This window comes from Cyprinus carpio, chromosome A2 (genome assembly GCF_018340385.1).
Source record: "Cyprinus carpio isolate SPL01 chromosome A2, ASM1834038v1, whole genome shotgun sequence".
Lineage (NCBI taxonomy): Eukaryota > Metazoa > Chordata > Actinopteri > Cypriniformes > Cyprinidae > Cyprinus > Cyprinus carpio.
This window is the reverse complement of record NC_056573.1, coordinates 24,427,938-24,450,739: the sequence shown is the minus strand read 5'-3', so window position 1 is coordinate 24,450,739 and position 22,802 is coordinate 24,427,938. Positions and strand designations below refer to the sequence as shown.

Genomic DNA, 22,802 nt, shown 5'->3' with positions numbered 1-22,802 from the left:
TGAGCACTTTTTCTTATTTTTAATAAGTACAGGTCTGAATAAGTATGTTATATGTTGTTTCATATATCTAACTGTTATGCTGACAATGGAACATTACTTCACTCATATTTTAACATTTTCACTAAAGTTTAAAGTAGACACTTGCCTTTTATATGCTATGTACATAAAATCACTTTTATAAATTTAATTTGATGTGCACATCAAAATGGGATATCTTGTCTTTGAGTATCTAAGTATGTAAGTATTTATACTGTTTATTTATATTTTATATAGAACTTTTCATTGTTAATTTGTCATTTCAGTTTCAAGTTAGTTTCAATTACATTTTTTTTTATATAAAATTCTTTAATATGCACAATTTGTATTTTAGTGTTAATATATTAAGAGCATTTTTACAGGAACTGATTTGATTTTAGTTAGTTTTGGAGCCAAAAAACAAAAAAAAGTTTTGTCCAGTTATTTTTTTTTCCTAAATATTGTGAATTTTTAGAAAGATTTTTTATTTTTTTTTTGGGTATTATAACTGTGATGTGTGTTTTTGCATATTAAAATTTTTTTTCACCATCCTGGCAGCCACAGTGTATTGGACCGAGTCATTGGCCACGCCCTTCCCTGTGCTATGCCTCGTCTTGTGTCGAGATTATCTGTTTTCTTCTATTCATTGTATATCTTCGAGTTCATCTGTTTAAGTTTCTGATTACATGAGACAAAACAGGTATGATGGCTACAGATCATTCCGATATGTTTACAGGAAGGAAAGTCCAATGACTTCTGAGCAATTCATATGAGAAGGTCATCAGCAAACTCAAATTGTACAAACCATGTCAAAAGCTCTTTTAAAACATCTGAATATGACTATAATCTTTGCTGTTCATACAGTATTAAATCTGCCAGTCGACGGCAAAAACCAAAAATGCAATAATCCTTACTCAGAGTGCTCTGCATTTCCATCTAAATTAGATTTATGCATTTATGCCGCCAACACTTGTTTAATAAATGCATTTGCCCTGAGTAAATCTACAGAAATTTGACTGTGCTGCATGTTTCCATCAGAGAAAAAACCTTTTCTGCTATCATTCACAGTGAACTGAAGTATAAATTATGTAAACTAATAATAAGAGTCTTTTATAAACTAAATCAAACAATACAATTTTTACTCTGTGCATTCAAGCAGAGGTATGTCTTGTATTTATGTAATGTTTTTAGCCTCTCTTAAGAGTTTATACAGGTAGTAATTTACTTGCATAACATTTGATACAGCAAAATTATAATTGTGTGTGTAGTTTTCTGAGGCATACATACATAAATATGCACACATGAATAATCATGAACTAGATTCAATTCAACAAGAAAAAAGCAACTCTCTGACAAAACCTAATGATCTGAAGCACCAGACATTCTAGACTAATACAGATTATCTGTTGGCTGAAAGATGAAATTGACAAATCAAGAGGACATTCAGACCTTTCATAAAGTTATGTTAGAAATGAAATGGTTCCAAAATGCACACGCTCTCTTACCTGGCCTTGATGTTCTACAAATTGGCATTTTGGGGTAGATGGGAGAGGAGGAGGAGAGTAGGTGGAGGAAAAGACAGGCTCCTACAGACAGGAGAAGGACGAAACAGGAAGTAGATAGAAGACAAGAATGAACGAATGAGCGAGAGACACTGATTACAGGTGTAGATATGAATGGAAGAGGAACATAATTCACAGATGTCAGAGAATGAATGAGCGATAAAAGGTCAGAAGGAAAGTCTGGACCAGTGGTTCTCAACTGGATTTGCTTCAGGACACAGATTTTGCATTGGGTATCAAGTGACGACTAACACAGTACCAAAAATGACTAATGTAAAAAATAAAAATAAACTGAAACATAACAATATTTTAATGTACCACAGACACAAATACACAAAATTATTGATATGATATAAGCTGATAACATAAACTGACCATTTTGGTATGCATATATAAAAGTTTTCATGTTCTAGGTCAGCTACATTTTATTAATCATATTTTGCATTCATCTCTGCGGTCCATAGTGATATCAGAACAGACCAGTCACTTATTTTTGAGTTGTGACCAATCAGTTGAGAAGCACATATCTGGGGCAGGATTCACAAAAATCTTCTTAAGAAATAAATTAAGAAACTTCTTAAGATAAATTCCACGAAGTTAGTTTGGTTGTTATTTTGTTAAGTTCTTTTATTGTTATATTATATATTCTTAAGAACATCTTTTTTTTTCTTAAGAAAAACAACAGCCGTTATCTGAATGAATACATGACACCTCCAACCTGCAATATACAGTACAGTCCTCCAACCTGAAAAAAAAAAAATCACACTATTGTCTTTTTGCGCTTCCTGCAGATTACCCATAGACTGTATAAAAACATTACCCTTATAATGATAATAAACACGAACACTATTTTCATCGCGAGTTTGACTAGCGCTCAGGTTCACATTTTTAATGCGTGGTGTTTTTGAACAGCTACTTTAAAAATAGCCTGTCTCAAACTGCAGCGATACGTTTCATTTATTTTTGTGCTTTGTTCTGAGTGAACCCTTCCGGTATGTGTGTCCGCGCTTCTACAGCAAATGCACCCACATAGGCTAATCATCATGACCGATCATGTTTAGCCTACATTAACGGTCATCGATCACTTTAGAAAACTCGTCCACATCCCTAGTCCTACTACAGTATGTATTATATGTAGCTGTTGTTGTAATGCTTAAATATAACAATTAATTTGAAACAACCCAATAAATTAATTAATTCTTACTGTTTGGGATTTAAGACCAGTCTGGGGCTGTCCTAAATTTAAGAAGTTATTTACGATGATTTTTAAGTAGATTCTTTTCAAGAATTTGAATTCTTCTTAGGTTTTGTCTTAAGAAAAGTCTTATGAAAAAAGATAAGAATGTTCTTAAGATGGATTTTTGGGAATACAAAATATTCTTAACTTTTTTCTAAAGTTAAAAAATAAGAAGAAAACGGCAGTTAAGAAAACATTTCTTCTGAAGAATGTTTCGTGAATCCGGCCCCTGGTCCATCTAAAAAAGCAAGGCGTTTGATCTATAATGTTAAGTGAAATATTACAGCACATTCCTAAACATTAAGTTTTAAAGAAATGCAAATATCAACTTACTACAGCCACCTAAAAACAAACAGAAAGGTAACACTTTCCAAATAAGGTCTTATTTGTTAACATTAGTTAATGCGGCTAACAATAAACAATGTATTTCTACGACATCAATATGGTTCATGTTAGCTAATAAAAATACAATTGTTCATTGTTTGCTCATTTTAGTTTACAGTGTATTAACTAATGTTAACAGAAACAACTTTTAATCAGAAAAAATGTATCTAAATGTCAAAATAACAAAAATTATTCAATGCTGTGGTAGTGTTATGTTAAATGAAACCTTATTGTAAAGTGTTACCAACTAAAATGTGAAAAATATTTTAATAAACTAACAATAAAATATTAAATTAGAATACAAGGCAAACACTGTGTCAACTCTTTAAGAAACAGCCGATCGAACTGCAGTTTGCACTAGCAGGCCAGCCAATCATCTTGCAGCTGAAGCCAAAATTGTCTAAGACAGACACTGATGTTGGCGCTTACCCAGAGCTGCTCAGATGACGTGAACTCACTGATAACAGTCTCGTCCTAAACACACAGGAGATGCGCGTGTACAGTTAAGACTGGAAAAATGCTACATGAAAGCTATTCGGTGCACAAGACCTGGCATTTATCTTAGGATAAACTGAAAACACTTTATTCCTTTATCCTTTGCACTTGCTGAATTGACAGTAGCACAATAACTCAGGAATGCTCAAGTTACTATATAAAACTCAGTGAACGCTGAAAATTACACAGGGTCTGAAAAGATGAATACCATGTATTTTACTACACCATGCTGTGAAATGACTCAGACTGTGTAAAGTACAGGTTTCAGGGCTAGGCAGTCAATTCACAGCTTTGCCTACAGGAGTAAATGAAGGTGTTACTATTCACAAATTAGTATAACACATCTGATTCACAGCTTTGATTGGAGAATGTTCACCAAAAATGAAAATTCCTATCATTTGAGCACCTTTTTTCTTCAGAGGAACACAAAGTGCGCATTTTTAAAGAATATCCTGGCCATTTTTTTAATGTCAAGGTCCAAATAAAAAAAGCAGCATAAAAATAGTCCATATCACTTGTGTATTATACTCCAAGTCCATATGGAAATAATACTACTAATAATACTTCACTACTATACTTAAGAATTATTTTGGAGAAATTGTACTTTACAAGAGATCTAAAACTGAAAACTTGTACTTTTACAAAGAAATTGTACTTTACAAGAGATCTAAAACTGAATACTTGTACTTTTACAAAATAAATAAATAAATTATTTATTTATTTGTGTGTGTTTGTGTTTCATGTGGATTTATAAATAAACTAAAATACTATTTCATTAGGTGTATTTCCATTACAGATTTTTACAAAACTTTGGTGATATTTTATAAATGTTGATAGAAAAAGTATTGCAAAATAACGCCATTTCCTTTAACCAATGTTATGCGACTAAAACTTAAACTTTTGCCTCTCGCGATATGTCATGGCAATGGATTTTGGTGGGATTTTGGCTATATTTATTAAAAGGAGGCGTATGCGTGTATCTTTACAGAAGCAGCACAGAGAGCCACTTTAGAAAAGTGCGTGGCACAGCTGGACTAAATGAGAAACCCAAACAATAGGAAAATAGTGCTTTTTGACTGGTTTCTTTAAAATATTTTGCATCAAAAATACTAAATTGAAAATCTCTACTGTCTCTTGTCAAAAATTCATTTTTAATTTGGAAGGCTTTTAAATTTGTTTTGAAATTTTTTTTTAAAATTACAAGTGCATACATTTTGATTAGTATGTTTTTTAAAAATTTTCATGAATACTTTTTTTAAAAAAAACATACCCCCTGTGTACCTGTAAATGCATTTTGTATTTTTATGTTTTTTTTTTTTTTTGGTTGAATACTTTTTTTTTAATAGAATACTTAATAATTTTCATATTATTTTTTACATATACTTTTTGTTCTTTTAATTTACTTTTTTATATTAGTGTTTCACATCATAGACACCACGGTCTATTTATAGACATCACACTGGTGCTGGTGGAGACACATAGGACAACTGTAATGCTGTTGTGACTTTATAAAAAACAAAGTTAGAATCACCTGTGATGCCTTTTAAGATATGATGTCGCTAGGCTAAAGATTCTTACCTTTTTATTAAAGACTTGCTCCTCCATTATTTGACTACTCTTCTCGCTTACAGACACCACTTCCTGTATAACTTCCTGTTTCTTATTGATCCTGTTTTTCCAATCTTCCTCTCCACTCTTCTTCAACATTGCCAACCTGAGAAAATAGTATCAAATGCTTCACTCCATTTTGAACAGAAGACATTTACATTGTAGATAGATAAATAACTGTACTGTAATATAAATTGAAAGAAGTGACGACTGAAAATAATTGGGGTGGGGGTTCTGCTGTTTGTTGTACAAAACATTCAAAAATCCCACCAAATAATACAGCATGCAAAATTCTTCACAATTCAGCTTTCTCGTGCTACTTTGTCATGGTTTGTTCTCTCTATCTCTTCGCCTGTACTCATTTCTTCCGGCCCTGCGGGGAAGGCTGGGAGATCTAAAATAGTGCTGTGCGCATTATCAGCGCTCACCGAGAGCAGAGATGACCCAATTTCATTTATAAGATGAGACAGAAAGAGAACAGCTCCAGTCACCCTGCAACATCTAAAGCCATCAGCACACTCCAACGCATGTGCCATTGTTTCTTACACTGCAATATGCCATGAATGTGATTTTAACAGACGTTTACTGTATAATGTTCTGTTTCAAGATTTCCATTATTTATTTTATTATTATTATTATTATTATTATCATCATTTACATTTCTAAATGTATCTTCTGAGCTTTCAAAAGTATCGTAAAAAATTTATCAGTTTGCACAAAAATATTAAGCAGCACAGATGTTTTCAACACATAATAATAAGAAATGTTTCTTGAGCAGTAAATCAGCATATTAGAATTCCATATTAAAACATATTAGACTTGTAACATGTTAGATTTCTGAAGGATCATGTGACACTAAAGACTGCAGTAATGATGCTGAAAATTCAGCTTTGCATCATAGGAATAAACTTTATTTTACATTATATTTAAACAGAAACCAGTTAAGTTTTAATAATATTTTACAAGGCTACTGTTTTTACTGTATTTTTAAACAAATAAATGCAGCCTTGATGAGCAAAACAGACTTCTTTAAAAATAAAAAAATAAAATATACTGACCCCAAACTTTTAAACAGTAGTGTATTTATATATATATATATTTATTTTATTTTTTCATTTTTTTAAATATATTTTTAATAACAAATTATATGGTTACTTTGTAGCCAGAGACAAGTTTGGCAAGACAAATAAAAATACATACTTATAGGTTATTGCTGAGTCCTGGAAGGTCATTTCAAAACCTTTTAATGTTTACTAAATCAAAAATATTTCTTTATAGGGATGAATACTTCCAGAATCTGAACCATCTTATGTGAATATTCCATATTTTGTATGAATTACTATAAATGGGATTATTTTCTTTATACTTACAGACTGTGTAAAAGTATGGAGCCCCGCACATGACATGCAAGAAAAAAAAAATAAAAAATGGTGGGCACGATTTATTAATTCGTTCCCTCGATTTACTAGATCGTGCTCATGATTTATTTGTCCCTCGATTTACTAGATCGTGATGTGCACAATTTACCAATGCGTACACAGACAGGAAGTACAACTAATTATTAATTTGTGTCCACGATTTACCTAGAATGAGGGCACAAATTAATACATCTTGCGTACAATTTACTTAAAACAAGGGAACAAATTATTAAATGGTGCGCGCAATCTAGTAAATTGAAGGAACGAATTAATAAATCGTGCCCACAATTTTTTTTTTTCTTGCATGTCATGTGCAGGGCTCCGTATAAAAGTGAAGTAACCAGCACACACCTCTCTTTGATTGACATGGATGTCATGGCCTCTGGATCTTCGTGGATCTCTGGCTTTTGGTCTTTGGAGACGATGGGTCCAGATGGGCCGTATTTTCCCAGGATCTCTTCTTGGGGCTGTGTTTGAGGTGGTATGATACACTGGGGTTTTGGATCGGTTTGAGGGGGTATCTTGGGCTGAGGGTGAATGTAGGCATGAGACTGGGGTGGAAGGAAGGATTGTGGTTTGGGCTGCTTCTGTGGCGGGACTTTGGGTTGCGACTGTGGCTGGGGTTCAGGGTACAGCTGGGTTTGCCGTGGAGAAACCTGAGAGTCAACGTGGATATGAGGTTGAGAGTCAGAAATGAGGTGTGTCTGTGGCAGTGCCGGCGGGCTGTAGGGTTGTGTTTGGGGTCGAGCGTGGGTCGGTGGGTAGATTTGAGGGTGCTGCGCTGGTTTTGGTTGAGGCTGTGGAGATGTGTAGGACTGGGTTTGCTGGAGGTAAGTGACTGAGTTAGAGATTTGTGAAGAACTTCTGGACGAGGCCGCAGCCGTGCTCAGCGTCCTCACAGGAATGCTGGGATCAGAGACATCTGGAGACACACATTGAGAGCAAATACACATACAAAGAGACTTAAAGGGTAAATCCCACAAAAGCTGTCAGGAACATGTCTATTTCTCCACAAAAAGAAAGAAATGTTGCATGAAGAAATATTAAGCATATTTTTTAGGACTTTTGTATTGTGACAATCTTTTTGTGAATTTTAATTAAACATCCCCTAAATCTCCATGTAATGTGTAATTCCAAATTAAAATGTATTTTGTTTTAAATATTTGTTGAATTTGTTTTTTTATATTTAATTGTAGTGTTTTTTGTTATTTTTTTAATTTGATGTTTTTTTGATTGTTTGATTGAATAAATTTTATTTTTTTTAAATACTGTACTTTGTACACTGTACTTTAATACAGTAAATGTTTTATAAATTTGAGATTTTAATGAGAAACATCACTGAAAGAAGGGAATTATGGCAATAAATTAAAATTAAATTAAATGTTTTTTTATGGTGAAGGAGGGGAAATTATGAATTGGACATGACATCCTTGACAGAATTATAATTTTAAAAAAAATGTTTTATTATACTTCAATATAAAAATTAAAGGGGTCATATGACGTTGCTAAAAAGAACACTATTCTGTTTATTTGGTGTAATGCAATGTGTTTATGCGGTTTAAAGTTCAAAAAACACATTATTTTCCACACACTGTTCATTATTGTTTCTCCTCTATGTCCCGCCTTTCTGAAACGTGTCGATTTTTACAAAGCTCATCGTTCTGAAAAGCGAGGTGTGCTCTGATTGTCCAGCTATCTGGTGCTTTGTGATTGGCCGAATGCCTCAAGCGTGTGATGGAAATATTATGCCCATTAGATGCTGTGGGTCCCGGAGCGCTGAGACAAAACCAGTAAAACCCATTGTAATCGAGGCATTTGCTGCATCCAGTGGGGACATAATTACTGATTACAATGACTTATACTGTCTTTTCACGCATTGCGTAAACATAAAACCATTTCTGCATTTGTGATCAGAGAAACGACAAACAACAAGCGCTACTCACTGCTCAAAACTCGCGTTTTTATCGTCAGTGACAAATTCTTTAAATATGAAAACGTACTTTCAGGTTGTGAGTCAGAAGTGCCAGACTGTCCTTGCAAAGTTGGAACTGTCTCACTTTATAGAAAACAGACACCAACACTGTAGGCTACTCTCACAGGAAACAGTCCTCATCCTCCATAAAATGAGCAGCACACATCTGAATATTTGGGTTCAACTGTTCTGAAAAACAGTGTTGTAGATACAACTTAACCACTGATTTCTAGTTGTGTCCTCTTTTGGAAGGCCAATTATGGAATTATGAACTGGACCTTACAAAATTTACAGGATTCATGAAACTGAACCTATAACCAGAAGCATTATGTCAATACTTATTAGATCAGATGCGATCAAAAACAGCTCAACACGAAAATACCAATCAAATATTTACATCAATCCATCCAGTTATTCATAATAGACTAATATGTGTGTAGCCACAGCAACTCAATGCTCTAGATACAGACAAAAATCATAAAAATCTAGAAATGCATCTCACACACACACACACAGTCATGTTTATCACAGAGCCTAATCAATATCAGACAAATAAACAGACAGCAGACTAAAGCACCACTTACACACAAAACACACACATGCACAAAATGCACGTCAAAAACACCTTTTATCCTGTGAAAGCCACTGTCGCATTCTGCTATCATGGCTGTCCTTTTACATGAACTTAATAACCTGCTGTGTTTTTTCCTGTAGGGTGACAGCATGTCTGTATCAGTGTGCGCTGAGACACACTTCTTACTGCTCCTGTCTTTCATTCATTTTCCTCTTTACTATGAAACAATTCACACACACACCTATTGCTTCCAAGCAAATGGATAGTAACAGCTTTGGCGGGGAGCGCAAACAAAAGCCACGATGCCACTTCAGCCCGATTCATTTCGGCATCATTAGTTTTGCGTGACAGACAAAGAGAGCAGCACGCTTGATGTATGATAAATTATGCTAATCACATTCGACTCGAGCAGCATGTAGGCTGTTGGCCAGTTAACCCGGTTAACCCAATCAGTGCAGACGTCCAGCATTTGTGTGATTTTGTGAACAGAGACAATAGACACAGTTGACTGGTTTGCACACCATCTAAACCTCTTTTCTTTTTCGTTCTATCTATCCTTACCCGAGACGATGGTTCTGGTACCGCTTCCTCTTGCTGTCTGATGGGCGTCTGGCGAGAGGTAGCCTCCCTGTGAGACGGGAATACTCTCTTTTTCCCTTTCCCGTGGGCCTGTCAGCTCTGCGTCTCCCCTGCCATGAGGGGGTGTGTGTCTGAATGCATGTGTGCGCGGAAGGGAAGTCACACCGGGGAGCTCTGTCTCTTTCTCCTCTCCGCCTAAATACCCTAGTCTTCCCATCCGCCCACTCTCATTGGCCACACCCTTGCCATACACTGACTGGACGGGCTGCTCTTCGGGGGGCGGGGACTGAACATCAGGTGTGGGTTTTTCCCCACTCTCTGTAAGACTGAAGTATCGAACTCCTCTCTCATAGGCTGGAAGCTGAGCAGAGACTGCCTGATTGGGTGAGGCCTGAGTGTTGGGTGGAGCCGCGGAGATCCCCAGGAGAACATCTGCGGTCATTGATGGGGAAGCACTTGTCACCGTGGCAACAGAGGCCTGGGTGGTGACCGCGGTAACAGAGCGGACCAGTGATGCAGAGAGAGGCTCCAACTTCATGCTTCCATTTAGCAGCTGGAGAGAAAGAGAGAATAATTATATTTTCAAATGGCATTCACATTTACATAGCCCAAAGAGGTAAAAGGTCATATGCAGGAAACATGATTCAAAGGCAGCTTGCAGAGATCAGATGTGCTTTGCATTCCAAACAACCTCATCAGTAAACTTCTCAGACGTGCAACAAACCTAATTTTTTTTTTTTATACCACTAATCATCGTCATCAAGGTCTATTTAAAACACAATTCTAATCCCACTTTCTTGAAAAAACTGCCCAATAGCTGATTTTCTCTCAAAGCAAGCACATATTTACTATTTTTTAAAGGAATAGTTCACCAAGAAAATTATGTTTCGTCATCATTTTTTTCTGTAGAATTAAAAAGGAGTTATTGTGCAGAATGTCCTGGCTGCTTTTTACCCCATCAGTCTAAGTGAATGGGGCTGTTCAGCTTCAAATAAACTCCATGAAAGTTACTCATGTGACTTGTTTCTTGTAATAAATGAAGTACATTTTAGCATACTTTCAAAATGAGTACTTATTATTGAAATAATATGCTTCACAAGAACATACACTAGTGTGAACTGAATATAAAGTTTTCAGACACTTAATTGCATGTTATTTGCAAAATTATAAAAATGTATTATAATTAAAATTCATATTAAATGTAATTAGTTGAACTTAAGAGCATTTTTGACCCACTTATGTAGGTATTCAGCACATCTTTATATGCAATTTCATAATTATATTGTCTATGAAATATGGTTAAAGTGTATCTATGCTGAATGCACTGACAAGCATTTGTTGTAAACTAATTAATTTCTATCGAAACGTGTCATATATTTAAATATATCTGTAATTAGGAAGTTGCAATTTAGTACATTTAAAATCAAATAACACTATAGATTATAATAATTATTATAGTTATATTATAATTTAATTATTATAGTTTATAATAGATTATAATCAAGTACTTCACATGTACTTCAGTATGTTAAAGCAAAAGAAAAGATTAGTAAATCAATAAGTTAAAATGCACTTTACAACTTTTGTAGGAGAACCTTTGACATTTCTACAAAAAAAAAATAATAATAATAATTTGGTAAAGCATGAGTAAATGGCAATTTTAATTTTGGGCTGAACTGTCCCTTTAATAATTTAACACAGTGAAATGCAGTTACTTGGATAAAAAATTAAACAGGTCAAGTAATGAAACCCTAAAACCAAAGCAGTTATAATGCAACTGTGCAGAAGCAAAATGCATTGTTGTTGGGACCTCTGCAATTAAACAATCAGCAGCTTTTGCCAAGGCAAAACTCTTACTGACCAGCCAATCAAAAGCCTCAGTCCAGAGTGTCTTACTTGCTCACTCTGAGGGGGGCCAACAGAATCACTAGTCACAGCGGGTTTATCTGTGAGACTGGATGGATCTACATCTTTTGTAAGCTCCTGTGAATGGTACAATGTCTCTGGAGTCAACTACAATGGCTAAATGATCTCTCTTTAACAATGTCTAAGGGTGAACAGCAGATTTTCTAGGGCATGAGTGGCACCAAACTGAAATGTCTCTAAATAGAGAAAACACAATGAATCTTCTTATTTATGAACTACCACACAGGTAAAAAAAAAGGGAGGCCTCACCTGATCAACCTCGCCCTGGGTGATAGGTTGAGTCTGAAAGCGGGCATTGGCTCTACGCTGGCGTGTGTCAGGACGGGGTCCATTTCCAGATTGGTCAGAGGGTTGTGACAAGCGAGTGAATAATGCCATCTTCTCAGAAAGGCTTAGTGTTGATAAGTCCGGCTCCTCAGGCCCCAAGTGCTCTTCTCCCAGAACCGCCTCCTGTGAAACATCTTCTTTCTCCTGCTCTTGGTGGGTCGATCCATGTGCTGATGATGCCTGCAGACTGGAGGAGAATTACAAAGTTGTTATGCTATAATAAAGTACTGTACACAAAGTGACCGAGACCAGTCCGGCTGCTAACAAAACTTCACAAAATAAATCTTAATTATGCTAAGTATCCCAGTGAGTATCCTGGTAAGTAATCCAGTTTGTCAGACCTAATCAGACCTTTGAGAGCAATATGACACATTTTATACAGTCAGCCGCTTAAGAACATTTGTATCCATAAATGACAATGCTGGGGAATGTTACTTTTAAAGGAATGTGTTATATTATTCTTTTAAAACCAACAAAAAACAACTTATTATACTACATAGCTGTATAAAGATTCAGAAAACAAGAAAACTATTTGGTAATGGGACACTGGAGTACAGTATCATTTAGCTAACAAGCAAACAAACATGTAATAACAACAACAAAAGTTTCCCAAAAATGACTCATGAGATCTTTAGAAGTGGGAAGAACTTAGACCATGAGATTGCAACTGTGTTATTAGTAGACTGAATCAGCGAGGCCCTGGTGTTTCAATCAGATTGTGCAAGTTTCAGCAAACTGAGTTCAACTCACTGCCTGGCCAATGTTCCAGTCCAGTTCATGTCCAGACATAAGACTCACATGCATTGGTGTTGTGCTCTTATACTTAATTAAATTTCATTGATTTGCTCTCTCTCTGCCTTTCTAGTTTAAATTAATCTCTCACCCTCTGACACTCTTGTAAAGTTGTTGACAGACGGGTGACACCTCTGACATTTCAAAGCACACAGAGAATGCCAAATGTGTTTTGCTACTTAGCATGTGACTATTTACAGCTGATCTGGGTGACCACACGCTGATGTAGACACCCAAAACATCTGCACATGCTCACACACATTAATACGATTACTTTTTCATACACACAGGCACTTGGTCACATTTCAAAATACGGGAACTGCATAACCTCATAATTGCATGCCAGACATTCTGTTTTCACACTTCCAACAAAAATTTACAACAGTGCATGCAGGACAAATCCACCAGCAGATGGTGCACTGGAACATGAACATTCCCACTGAGACATGCAACATTTTGAGAACTGATTAATCCAATGCACCAGTCAATGAATGAACTGGGTTAATTGGTCTCTTTCTTCTAAGTATGGTTTGAATTCTCTATTAATATGCAATCACGCTGTCAAAAAACAGACAGTTCTATTTCCATTAAAAGTCCAAGTCAAGCAATGAAACAGCATGCAGCTCAAGACGACAAGGCCTATATTCTCATTTTTACACAAAAACGCCCACGAAATAAAATAAAGCATTCAAATGATACCTGAAACTAGTCATGGAAGTGCTGACTATAACGGGACTGGGGATTCTGGGAGCAGTGGTGTGAATAGTGATGACTTGAGAAGGGGGACTGGGGGAACTAACAAAAAGAATGTAGAGTGAAGTGAACAAGAATCAGTGTAGAACAAATCATAGAAACATCAGGGTCAAAGAAACAAAGAAAAATTTTAAAGCAATGAGTCATTCAGCATCAAACAAGTGATTATGGGAACGTGAGTAGTCAATGATGAGTATATCTTTTTAAAGGAATAATTCCCCCACAATAAAAAGTCTGGACCACAAGCTCCAAGCATGACATAAAAACACTAAAAGTAGTGTTGTACTGGCTTTATGGAGTTTTACAAATGAACACGAAATTCAAGTTGTTATTTGTTGATAATTCTTCCTTCTTCAGAATTCTTTCTGTGTTCCACAGAAAAGATGACAACATGAAGTCAACAGAATTTGTCACTTCTTGCCAAACTATTTCTTGAAAAATTGCAGGGAAGTGATTTAATGATATAAAACTAGATCCTTTACATCACAAAAGGGAGAATGACTTACGTAGCAGCAATGACAACTTCCTCCGATGTGACCGGCTGTGTCCGTGACCGATCCTGCACTCGTCTGAGTCGTCGCTCAATCGCAGCATTGCGTGATCGAGGTTTGGGGACACCTGCTTCTGAAGTCTTCTCCAGCTCCTGCAAGAGGTGATTGGGGGCATTGCGTGATCGAGGTTTGGGGACACCTGCTTCTGAAGTCTTCTCCAGCTCCTGCAAGATAGGATTTTTATATATATATATATATATATATATATACTATATATATATATATAAGTATATGTGTGTGTGTGTGGTGTGTGTGTATACAAATGTATGTGTGTATGCTACAGAGATGTGATACCCTATACAAATACAGTGTATATATATATATATATATATATATAATATATATTATATATATATCTAAATATAAGACTCTTGATTCTGCCATACCCTGAAAAGAGACCTCTTGGCTGCCACACTCATTTTAGCTCGTTCATCCATTTTTTCCTCATCCACTGGACAAAAAAAAATTGGATTAAACATTAGTTACTCAATATTAACTTTGTTTATAGAACTGTAGTGTAAAAGAATGACTATGACCAAATCACAGCTGAGGATATTTGGTACAACAGTTTTTTTAATATTGCTTAAATTTTGACTCACATTCTGCATGATGAAGCTCAGGACTAACACGGGACCTAAAGATAAAAGTACAAAAAGAACAAAAATATTTGACCCTGAGGATTCAGTTGTTGTGGTATGATGGCTAAATAAAATACATATTAACTACTTAGCCAGAACTAATTCAGATTTCTAAAAATGATTTCATATCAAAATTCAAATAAGAAGTATATTTATTAGAAAGTCTGCGGAATACTCAGACTTCCTGTCTCACTGTACCTATCAGACTCCAGCCTTTCAGCTGATGTAATTGGCTGGGTTCTAAACCTCTCAGATGACTTCCTGTCATCACCAGGGGAAATGTAAAGTCTGGGTCGACGTGCTCCTCTCTCGTGGTCACTGCTGGCAACTGGATCACTCTCTGTGGGAACCTGTTCTCCTTTAGACTCCCTTTGTTAGACAGGAAAGATTGTATTAACAAAAGGAAACGTTTTTTAGAATTAGTTTAGTATGGAGCCTCTAAAGCAACATTTGCAGAAAAAAAAATCCCTAAGACTTTTTTTTGTACGCGTGTGTGTGTGCACAAGAAAATTCTCATGTGCACACAAAAGTCTCAAGGCACTTCAGGGGCTCCAGAATTACTCTAAATCCCCAATCCAAATACCCCACATTTCAGAGTACCTAAACTCAGCAATACATCAACAAATCAACTGATACATCATCAAATCTCACAATAAATTTTATTCACAATAATAATCATGCATTTGATGAAGACAAATTTATTTGCACAATACCAATGCAAGGTTAAGATCAGTTTGCATGCCTGGCAATCTACAAAATCTTGTCCTGATGTCCATACAGTTAGAGGTCCAAATCTAAAATAGATTTAAATTAAGTTTAGATTAAGTAATTTAAATAGGAAGTCATTGTTAAAGCTATTAGTCAATGCCAACACTCCTCTATTCATACTTAGTTGCTTAGATGCTGAGTGGCAAAGTCTCAGCAATTAGATTAAACCTCTGATTGAACAGCAGCACACACATGCTTGAATACGATTAAAAAAAACAGAATTTTATATCCAAAAGTATGGATTATTACTTAGAGGTTAGTGGGTTTAATCATCATCTTTGATAAAACTTTGATTTAGCATGCTGGACATGCCAGTTCACATACAGCTCTGGCCTGCGTCCAGAAGCATTCTCCAGGTAGGAATGTCTCAGCTTTGCCACAGAGACTCTTGTGTCCAAGGTGCCCATTTCACCATTGGCCACACCACTCGGCTCTCTAGTATGAAGCCCTGTACCCATCACCATTGCAGACTCTCGACTGGCAGCACACTCCAGACTTCTCAATGCAGCAGACCGTTGAGTTACTCCTATATCTGACATGGAGCGGATTCGCACCTTTGGCCTGAGGTCACCTGAATCCTGGCTTACTCGATGTTGAGCTTGTGGGAGGGAGGAACCTTTCTGCAAGTACCCTCCAACATCCCCCACCCTATGGTGTGGGAAATGCTGTTCATTGGTTAGCTGTGTGGGAGCTGTGTCCATTTCTTCAGGTAGGTGTGTGTTTAACCTCTGCTTTCCTTTCTCATGTCTTTCAAAATTATCATCTGGCTGGCCCATTCGATGCACTCCTTGCACTTCCCATTCATCCAACTGGCCAATTTTACGTACCCTACGTCCCTCCCAATCATCTTCCGGTTGGCTTTTCCTTCTTCGTCTGACATGCCCTTCTTCATTCTCTGACAAATTGATCCGTCGTCTTCTACCATGTCCTTCTGCCACTTCCTTTTGCAGCAACCTTTGGCCTTCTTTCTGCTCCTCTACCTCTTGACTGGTTTTCTTATCACCCTGTACCAGTGGTTCAACAGACTGTACAGTTTGGCCTTGTCTTCGATCAACTTCTCTTTCTTTGAATTCGTCAACCTTCCTGATACCACTTTGTTCCATCCACTCAAACCGGTTAGTGCTCCAATTATCTTGACCCTCCTCTTTTTTAATTTCAGCCTCTTGAGTGTTTTCTTCTCTTTGCCTAATCTTCCTTACACCACGTACCACATCTTCACCTGTCCAACTATTCTTTGTGACATTATCTAACTGTCTTTCTTCAGATCGACTGGTTCTTCGGTCATCATGCTGTTCTTTGTCTTTTATTAGACATATTACCTTTTCACCTGTTATTATTCCCTCCTCCATCTGAGCACTTCCTCTTCCATTAGGCCCTCCCTTTTCTTCCAACTGGTGCAACTTTCTTCCACCTCTCACCTCAATTTCCTCTGACTGGCTGATCCTTCGAATTTCTAAACCTTCATCAGTTTGTCCACGCATGGGATCATCCACAATCTTTTGCCTGCGGCGGATCTCTGAGGGTAGCACAGCCTTTCTGCTCCTAAGTAACCCTTCTGAGGCTGGATCCTTTCTGGATGCTGATTGACCTTCTCTGTGAATGGTCTGAATGTGATCAGCACTAGCCCTCTGTCTAGTCTCTTCACCCGCTTTGTCAGCAGATGTCGAACCAGGTGCGGCCAAGTGTCCTTTGGAGTCCAGCATCTCAGACTTACTAAGTGAAGGTCCAGGAACAGGGTGAGCTGCATGAGCATTTGAAGGTGGGGATAGAGGGCTAGGTGTATAGGAAGGAGCGGAATGAACAAATTGTCCATATGCTGGAGGTAGTGCCTGGACAGAACCATACTGCAGAGGTTGGCTGTGAGCATAATGGCCATGTGAAGGACGTGAATGCAAGTTTTGTTCATGTAGAGGCTTCTGAGTAGGTGCATGTACTTGAGCTGTTTGGCAAGTATCCCGATCCAAAGGTACTGGTTGAAGGATAGCCCGATACTTCTGTACATGTGGTGGGGCATCTCTGTGACCAGGTGATGGCTGCTGGAGATTTTTGTATGCTGGGTGTGGTTGTTGGGAAGGTCTGTGCATTTGTGATGGTTCTTGAACATCTTGACCATCTCGCCTTGGTAGGGATTGCTTGATTTGCCTAAATCCAGGCTGATGACCCATGGTGCTAGGGTGTATACCAGGACTCTGTTCATAGTTTGGGGGCTCTGCACTTTGGGCACGCTGATGATTACCAATTTCATGTGAATCCATACTGTGAGTGCACTGGAATCGTGGCCGCTCCACACTATGTGCCCTTTGTTGACGGGTCTCCGCTCCCTGATGAGGTTGATGGACTGGGGGTTCAGAGCTCTGTGTTCGTGGTTGGTTTGCAGATTGAGGTCGTGGAGCTAAATATGGAGGGGCAACTGTTGGATTACATCTGACAGAGGATGCATCTGGCCCTGAATCAGAACCCCTTCCCGAGATTGTCTGTCTCTCTCTTAGTCGTACCTTAATGAAGGAAGGAAAAAGAGGAATTAACATTCATCCAATTCAAAAACATGACCTACTATCATCCTGAGAGAAAGTGTCATCAAAATCATTAAAGATAATGATAGATTAAACATTTTTGCCCCACAGATCAAGAACAAGAACCACCACTTCCCTCATCTTACAATAGTATGTTTCAATTATTTACAGCTAGCTTTAGCCTGAAATAAATGTGTTGAACAAAGAGGTAAAAAAATAAACATTCTCAGATTAAGTTCTTCAACAGCTGGAAAGCAAAGTCGCTTTATTTATAAACCTTTGATAACCTAATATAAAAACATTAAAAAGCAGCAGTAACAATTTGCTAGTAACCTCTCAACCAGTGACTCCATGACACACAAATAAGCTCCACCTGTTATATGTTCTTGAGGTGACAAAATTAAAAGGAATGAAGCCAAAGTTCATTGTTAGATGCTGGTCTCTGGTGAGGGGCAAAGGTCAGTGGATAAAAAAAAAAAAGTGGATGGAGGAGGGGCATCAACGAGGGAAATGTTTGCCCAATTCTACCATGACTACATATGGAGAATGAAAACTAAAGTGTACAAATGTATATTTGTCTTCATGGACTTCATAGGATATAAGGTCAAATGTTGGAAAATGGAGTTAGTGGGTCAACTGGGGAAATTTAAAGGGTTACACTCCCACTCTGATACCTGGATGGCCAGTTGATTTGTGAGTATGTTTCACTGTCCATGTCTCTCCTGAGGGACCAATCGCTCTGAGAGAGAGCTGCCAAGCTAAAGAACACAGAGGCCCAGACCCCAGTTATCACAGTGACATCATCATGACATTCAGCACTATAACAAAACACACCCGTAGCTTTACCAATCCTCAATGAGCCTTTGTGATGTCACAAATACTGTAAAACATCTGTCCACTTTTCCTGACTGTTTCCTCTTTTTCTTGTTGTATAGATATTTAGCTTCATATAAGGTTCCTCAATAAGTCTCTGTCATCATTACTGCCTTAGTGGCCTTCATTTAAGTATGATGATCTCATCAGTATGGACATCTTTCTCCTCAAGGGTTGTTTAGAGTTTCAAAGTTATGTAACTCTTCAGATAGAACACATGCACCTGTACTTGAATATAAAAGATATAAAGTTATGTCTTTAAAAAATATTGCAGGGGTCTCAAATAGTAACAGTCACAATGACAGTAAATCTGAAAATACAGGTCACCTAGAGTCAACTAGCCTGACCCTCAGTGTTTCAAAAGAAATGTATTACTCTTCTCTACTGCTCTAAAGATAAATTTTATGAATGCCAATTACTGTCATACTAAATAATGTGCATTTTTTCATCCACTACTATGGGGAGACTTAAGCTAGGAGACCATGCAGTATCTTTCAGCAGAGCTTCAGACTAAAATTCTTAATGTCCAGTGAATAGTACTACATATTTCACCCCAGCTCACCAGCTCTCTGGCATGACTGTGAACCTGACTAAACACAAAAGCTGGTCCATTTGATACTTTTACCAGGGCTATGTTCAAGATCTTCAGCATTATCTGAGTAAGGCAAAAAAAAAAATCTAAATGAAAATCTCTTTTCTTTTCTTATGAAAATTTGTTGTAAATCACTCTTTGTAATTATGCATTCCTTCACCCATAATTCATGTACCCATCAACTACCCATGTTGAGGCCTTCAATATGCTTGCATTCCTTTCAAATAAAGGTAAAAAAAGCAAGTCCCATTCTAACTTGCCGTTTTTAAAGGAAGTATGCCAACACAGGAAGAAAATAACACATCAGTCAAAATCAGGGTCCTCTAACACATATATTTTTAAGATCCAGAACTCAGTAAACATACTTACCCCTGTCTGTTGAGGATATTTTGAGCTTGTTGCTCGATGAACAGGTCTCCAGGAGAGATGCCATATCGTGTTGGGGGTAACGAAGCTCTGCGTGCTGTCCTAGGAGAACTTGCCACAGTGACAACAGCGACACCCCTCGTTGGTTGGGCTGTTGTTGTTTCGATGGGGACCGGAGCTTCCTGTGTGTGTGGTTTCGGACTTCGGTCAGGTGCTCGTCTATAATTTTCCAAGTTCATTGCCCTCTCTCTCTCTCGCTCGGCATCAAAGCCTGATGGAGGAGGAGCAGGATTGGGGGCGGGGTCAGAAGGCATGAAGACCCGCCCCATCCCTGAACTGCTGTATTTAGACCTGCTGCTGCTTCGGTCCCGCCCCTCATCCTGCTCTTGCATTGCCCTGCCCCTCGTCCTGCTTTCACCACGTCCCCTGTCAGGAGGAGCCCCTTTGTCCGACAGGTCAGATTCTCTCCGTGCACGTGTGTAGCGTGGTGTGTAATCCAGATCCACCTCCTGGTCGAGGAGGATTCCATAACGCTCTGATAACTGCCGCCGACGTTCAGCTTTGTAGCGCGCAATCCGCTCAGCTTTAGAGCTGAGGCTGGCTGCATCAGAACCTGCTGGGGTAGGGCCGACTGGCTCAGGATTGGTGGACGACTGTGAATCTGGACGTGAATGAGCTCTGGACTGCCGCTCTGTAGCTTCTATCTCATCACGGCTATAGCGCCGCACTGTAACGTAACAAATAGAGAGTGAGTAGGGGATCAACAAAATTCTGCAATTATGTGGGCATAAGATATAACCTGAGCCTCTTGTTCAATGTAAATCTAGTGGATTTTTTCTAGCTGTTTTAGTGTCCACCAGGTGACAGATTACTAATAAAAGTAATGCCACACCTCTTTTCCGACGTACCAAAGTTTAATGAGATTTGTCAAAATAATATAGTATAACAAATAACAATAGTCATAGTGATTCTTGCCTTAGCTGAGCACTGTACAGTATATCATCTGCTGTGTTGACCTACCCACAATGCCTGGATCCCTGGGATCTGAAGCACGTGTATAGCGTGGTGTGTCCTCTTCCAGAAGTCGGTTGGTCACCAGGCCAGCTGTGCGTTGCATGCTTGTAGTAAGAGCAGGTGGAACACCAGCCTCAATCACCTCCAACCTTTGTGCGATTCTCTCTTTCCTGCATAAGAAGCCATTATATCCAGTGTTGGGGTTAGTACAACATTGTGGAAGACAGAGAGCCTAATCCTGACAGTGCTTTTAATAAAGAAATCATGTAACAAAAATTACTTATAAATGTAGAAGTTTTTTTTGAGTTTCCAAATGTAACATTTCTCAATGCTTCTACCCGCCTACATTGCATTCAAGGTACACATTTTAACAGTTCATGCATTCCATGGGAATCAAACCCATGACCTTCGCATCGCTAGTGCAATGTTCAACTGTTTAAGCTTTAAGAATGGCTTATTTTAATTTGCATAGAAAAAGAGTCATGTACCTGTTCATTTCTGGATTACTTCTAATAGAGGTTTCAAATTGCTTCCTTAGCTCTGAAACTAAAATACAAGTTTTAGTAAATATCCAACTACCTCAAGGGGAAAATCCCCATCCTTCTACTTTTCAAGCACATTGTTATCTTAGCATTTCTCACCTTTGGGCAGTACAGCAAGGATGTTTGCATCAATTTCTGCTGTACTCTTAACCGGTGATGTCCTGTCATCCACACCAAAGCTGTAAGAATAGAGGGTGCAGGATTCAAAACAACAGTGCTTTAGTAAATGTGTTAGTGTCAGTAGATTTAATGCGTTTCAATTTTAATTTTTGGTCTTTCTGGCAGTTATTTAAAGAAGACTGGAACTAAAGTAAGTGTAACCCTTACTCCAAAATCTGATTAATGTTAGGAATGTTGTTCTAGGATCAACAAGGATGTTGACCCAGGAACATGCCCTACTAGGCGCATCACAGCACTGCCTGGTTGTCTATGACTCCAACATGACTCAATATGTTGACTTTTCCAACACCTAATATCTGCACCTTATATTTGGCATTGAGTACCTCCAAAAGAGCAACCTTACCAATGTGTTCCCATGCGACATTGCTGAATTAGCTTTGAGGATCTTGAACAGTCACTTGAAAATGACCACAGGAATAGATTAGCTGCTAAGGTATTTATACATCTAGAGTTCCCCTTCACCATGGTACCAGTCCTGTCGGCCCAAACAGCACACTCCAATTACTCCTGTTTACAGCACACCCTTTGCTACACATGCTGCTATGCACAATGATTTCAAAAGCAGGGCAGCAGAACTCTAACGAAAGCTTAAACTGATTTAGGAAACAAAGAAGACTCGTTTTAGTCACTTACACACATTCAACCAGTATTTATAATATTATAAATTACTGAAAATTGGACAATACATCCTTGTTGTGGATTCAATTTTCAGTAATTTATAATATTATAAATACTGGTTGAATGTGTGTAAGTGACTAAAACGAGTCTTTGTTCTATATTGTGCTATACTGAGGACACCAGGAAGACTGAAGTTTTGATTTATTTTGAACAAAGATGTCAAGAGCGAATTCTTCTCTTTTAACAGCTTAACCAATGGAAACAACAAAAGATAACACACATACACCCACACATACACATTCTGGGTCTGTGATGATAACAGCAGACTATGCCTCCCCTTCTCTTACAGCATGTCTTTTTCATTGGCCAGGACTCTGCACAATATATTGATTCTTAAATCTCAAATACTGACCAAAGCATCCAAAATATCTATCCTTTCATTTAGCTTAAAATGTGCATGACACAACACACAATCATGGTCCTGAAGTCCATAGTGCAACACAGT

The 22,802-nt window shown here is 37.8% G+C and overlaps 1 protein-coding gene across 1 annotated transcript in view; it reads right to left on the bottom strand.

The window, feature by feature from the left end:
- The window catches only part of LOC109095019 (supervillin-like), a 38,102-nt gene that overhangs the window by 12,301 nt on the left and 2,999 nt on the right, over positions 1-22,802 (bottom strand). The window contains 20 exon segments of the mRNA XM_042768234.1: positions 555-620; positions 622-654; positions 1,501-1,601; positions 3,628-3,672; positions 5,272-5,407; positions 7,071-7,641; positions 9,827-10,397; positions 11,741-11,827; positions 12,020-12,284; positions 13,589-13,684; positions 14,149-14,285; positions 14,580-14,644; positions 14,793-14,827; positions 15,030-15,200; positions 15,924-18,094; positions 18,771-18,870; positions 19,947-20,670; positions 20,964-21,127; positions 21,446-21,503; positions 21,599-21,678. Of these exon segments, the coding sequence (XP_042624168.1) occupies positions 555-620; positions 622-654; positions 1,501-1,601; positions 3,628-3,672; positions 5,272-5,407; positions 7,071-7,641; positions 9,827-10,397; positions 11,741-11,827; positions 12,020-12,284; positions 13,589-13,684; positions 14,149-14,285; positions 14,580-14,644; positions 14,793-14,827; positions 15,030-15,200; positions 15,924-18,094; positions 18,771-18,870; positions 19,947-20,670; positions 20,964-21,127; positions 21,446-21,503; positions 21,599-21,678 (5,676 nt within the window).